The sequence below is a fragment of the Lipotes vexillifer genome, unplaced genomic scaffold (genome assembly GCF_000442215.2).
Source record: "Lipotes vexillifer unplaced genomic scaffold, Lipotes_vexillifer_v1.1 scaffold899, whole genome shotgun sequence".
NCBI lineage: Eukaryota > Metazoa > Chordata > Mammalia > Artiodactyla > Lipotidae > Lipotes > Lipotes vexillifer.
This window is the reverse complement of record NW_006784311.1, coordinates 613,549-615,902: the sequence shown is the minus strand read 5'-3', so window position 1 is coordinate 615,902 and position 2,354 is coordinate 613,549. Positions and strand designations below refer to the sequence as shown.

General features: G+C 65.5%; 1 protein-coding gene across 1 annotated transcript in view; it reads left to right on the top strand.

Moving 5' to 3' along the window:
- Positions 1-2,354, top strand: part of HCFC1 (host cell factor C1) — a 22,334-nt gene that overhangs the window by 19,385 nt on the left and 595 nt on the right. Inside the window, exons 22-26 of the mRNA XM_007456670.1 lie at positions 1-11; positions 209-327; positions 423-560; positions 893-1,078; positions 1,658-1,958. The exon at positions 1-11 is cut by the window's left edge and continues 6 nt beyond it. Coding sequence (XP_007456732.1) covers positions 1-11; positions 209-327; positions 423-560; positions 893-1,078; positions 1,658-1,958 — 755 coding nt within the window. The remainder of the gene's footprint in view (positions 12-208; positions 328-422; positions 561-892; positions 1,079-1,657; positions 1,959-2,354) is intronic.

The window sequence follows — 2,354 nt, the reverse complement described above, 5'->3', positions numbered from 1 at the left end:
GGCCACTGAGAGTGAGTGGGGCCCTGCTCCCCCGGGGAACTCGGTTGGTTGCGGAAGAAAGTCTCGGGGCGGCGGTGGGGGTGGGGGGCGGCGCTGGTCCCGGGCCCCTCCGTGCAGAGGCGGGCGTGTCCTCTAGCCTGCGGGAAGGGCTCCCACGCAAAAGCCGGGTCTCCGGGGCCTTTCCTGTTGATGCCGTCTTTACTCCCAGGCCTGGCTCCGTCCAACACGTTTGTGGCCCCCCAGCCAGTCGTGGTCGCCAGTCCCGCGAAGCTGCAGGCCGCGGCTACCCTGACGGAAGTGGCCAACGGCATCGAGTCCCTGGGCGTAGTGAGTCTGGAGTGACGGGGACTTGGGGGTTGGGGTGCAGCATCTGGGCCCCGAGGGTGGAGGGCCTGATCTCTTCTCCCCTCTCTGACTTGCAGAAGCCAGACCTGCCACCCCCGCCCAGCAAAGCCCCCGTGAAGAAAGAGAACCAGTGGTTTGATGTGGGGGTCATTAAAGGCACCAACGTGATGGTGACACACTATTTCCTGCCGCCCGATGACGCTGCTCCGTCGGATGTAAGTGTCGCCGCGAGCTGAGACCCCCGGGTGGGTAGGGATTTATCAAACTCCCCGGGGGGCACGCCTGTCTTAGGGCTGCCCCCTCTCTCTCCCTGTGACCCTTGAAGTGGCTGTGAAGCCCAGCCTCGGCCCACCTTGCCCTGTCCCCGCCTTGTCGTGCAGGGGCTGCAGTGGCTGCCCTTTCCCCGGCCCACGCACCCCACCGTGTGGACCTGCGTCGTCCCCAGGGTAGAAAACTCCTCTGCTGGCCCCAGAGCCACGCTCCAGCAGCCCTCTCACGTCAGGCACTTCCGTGTCTCCCTTCCTGTTTGCCCTGCCTCTTCCCACAGGACGACTCGGGCGTGGTGCCCGACTATAACCAGCTGCGCAAGCAGGAGCTGCAGCCTGGCACCGCCTATAAGTTCCGCGTTGCCGGGGTCAACGCCTGTGGCCGGGGGCCCTTCAGCGAGATCTCAGCCTTTAAGACGTGTCTGCCTGGCTTCCCGGGGGCCCCCTGTGCCATTAAAATCAGCAAAGTGAGTCTCGCCGTGGGATCAGCCTCTGTCCTCGGCTGAGTCCGTGCACTCAGCACTCCCTTCCGTGCTGGCTGCAGGCGGGGGTGACTGGGGAGGGGGCCCCCAAGGTGCGGGCAGAGCCAGCTGGCTCTGTGGTGAGGCTTCTGGTCCTAGCTCTTGTCGGTGACGGCCAGGGAGACAAGGGCAAGTTCCTCCCCGTGCCCCTGCCGCCGCCTCCCCCTTTTGACACACTGTGTGCCGTGCTCCCCCGATGAGGAGACTGAGGCGCCAAGCGGCTAAACGACAAGCCACACGCTAGGTGGCAGAGCAGGGCCGGGAAGGCTGCTTGGAGTCCCGTTCGTTTTATCGTGCTGTTGCGTCAGGCTGCCTTCCGGGTGGGGGCAGGAGAAGCCATCTCTTTGGAGCTCCTGGAACTCCGCTCTGAAATAGCTTTGTTGTGTTAGGAGGAGGGGTGAAGCATGAACACTCAGTTCCGGAGGCTTCGAAGCATTCCAGGCCCTCGGTACCCGGGCGGGCGGGGTGGGAATAAGTCAGAAGGCCGAAGATGGCCCAGCCTGATCTCTGCCCCCTCGGTTCCAGAGTCCAGATGGCGCTCACCTCACCTGGGAGCCGCCCTCTGTGACCTCTGGGAAGATCATCGAGTACTCGGTGTACCTGGCCATCCAGAGCTCGCAGTCTGGGGGCGAGTCCAAGAGCTCCACCCCGGCGCAGCTGGCCTTCATGCGGGTGTACTGTGGGCCCAGCCCCTCCTGCCTCGTGCAGTCCTCCAGCCTCTCCAACGCCCACATCGACTACACCACCAAGCCCGCCATCATCTTCCGCATCGCTGCCCGCAACGAGAAGGGCTACGGTCCAGCCACGCAAGTCAGGTGGTTGCAAGGTGGGTCTTGTTCGTTGGGCTCCTTTGGGCAGCTCTAGGGAGAGGTTGGGGGGAGGCGGGGAAAAGCCCCGCGAGCGTCACTGGGACCACCCTGCTCCAAGCTGGACTCGGGGGCTTTATATTCTGGGGCGGGTGATGGCCTAGGGCCCTGGGGCGGTGTCTCGGAGTGGAGGGTTACTCGCCTCATCTGGGGGTGCAGAGGAAGCTGCTCGGGGCTGCTGGGGGCGGGAAGGGCTGCCGAGACCGGCAGCAGGAGGCACAGGGTGGGGAGCAGAGGCCTCGGGCTGCTCCGTCAAGAGTTTGCGCGGGGGTGGGGGGGGGGGGGCCCCCCCCCTGCCGATGCAGGGGACACGGGTTCGTGCCCCAGTCTGGGAAGATCCCACATGCCGCGGAGCG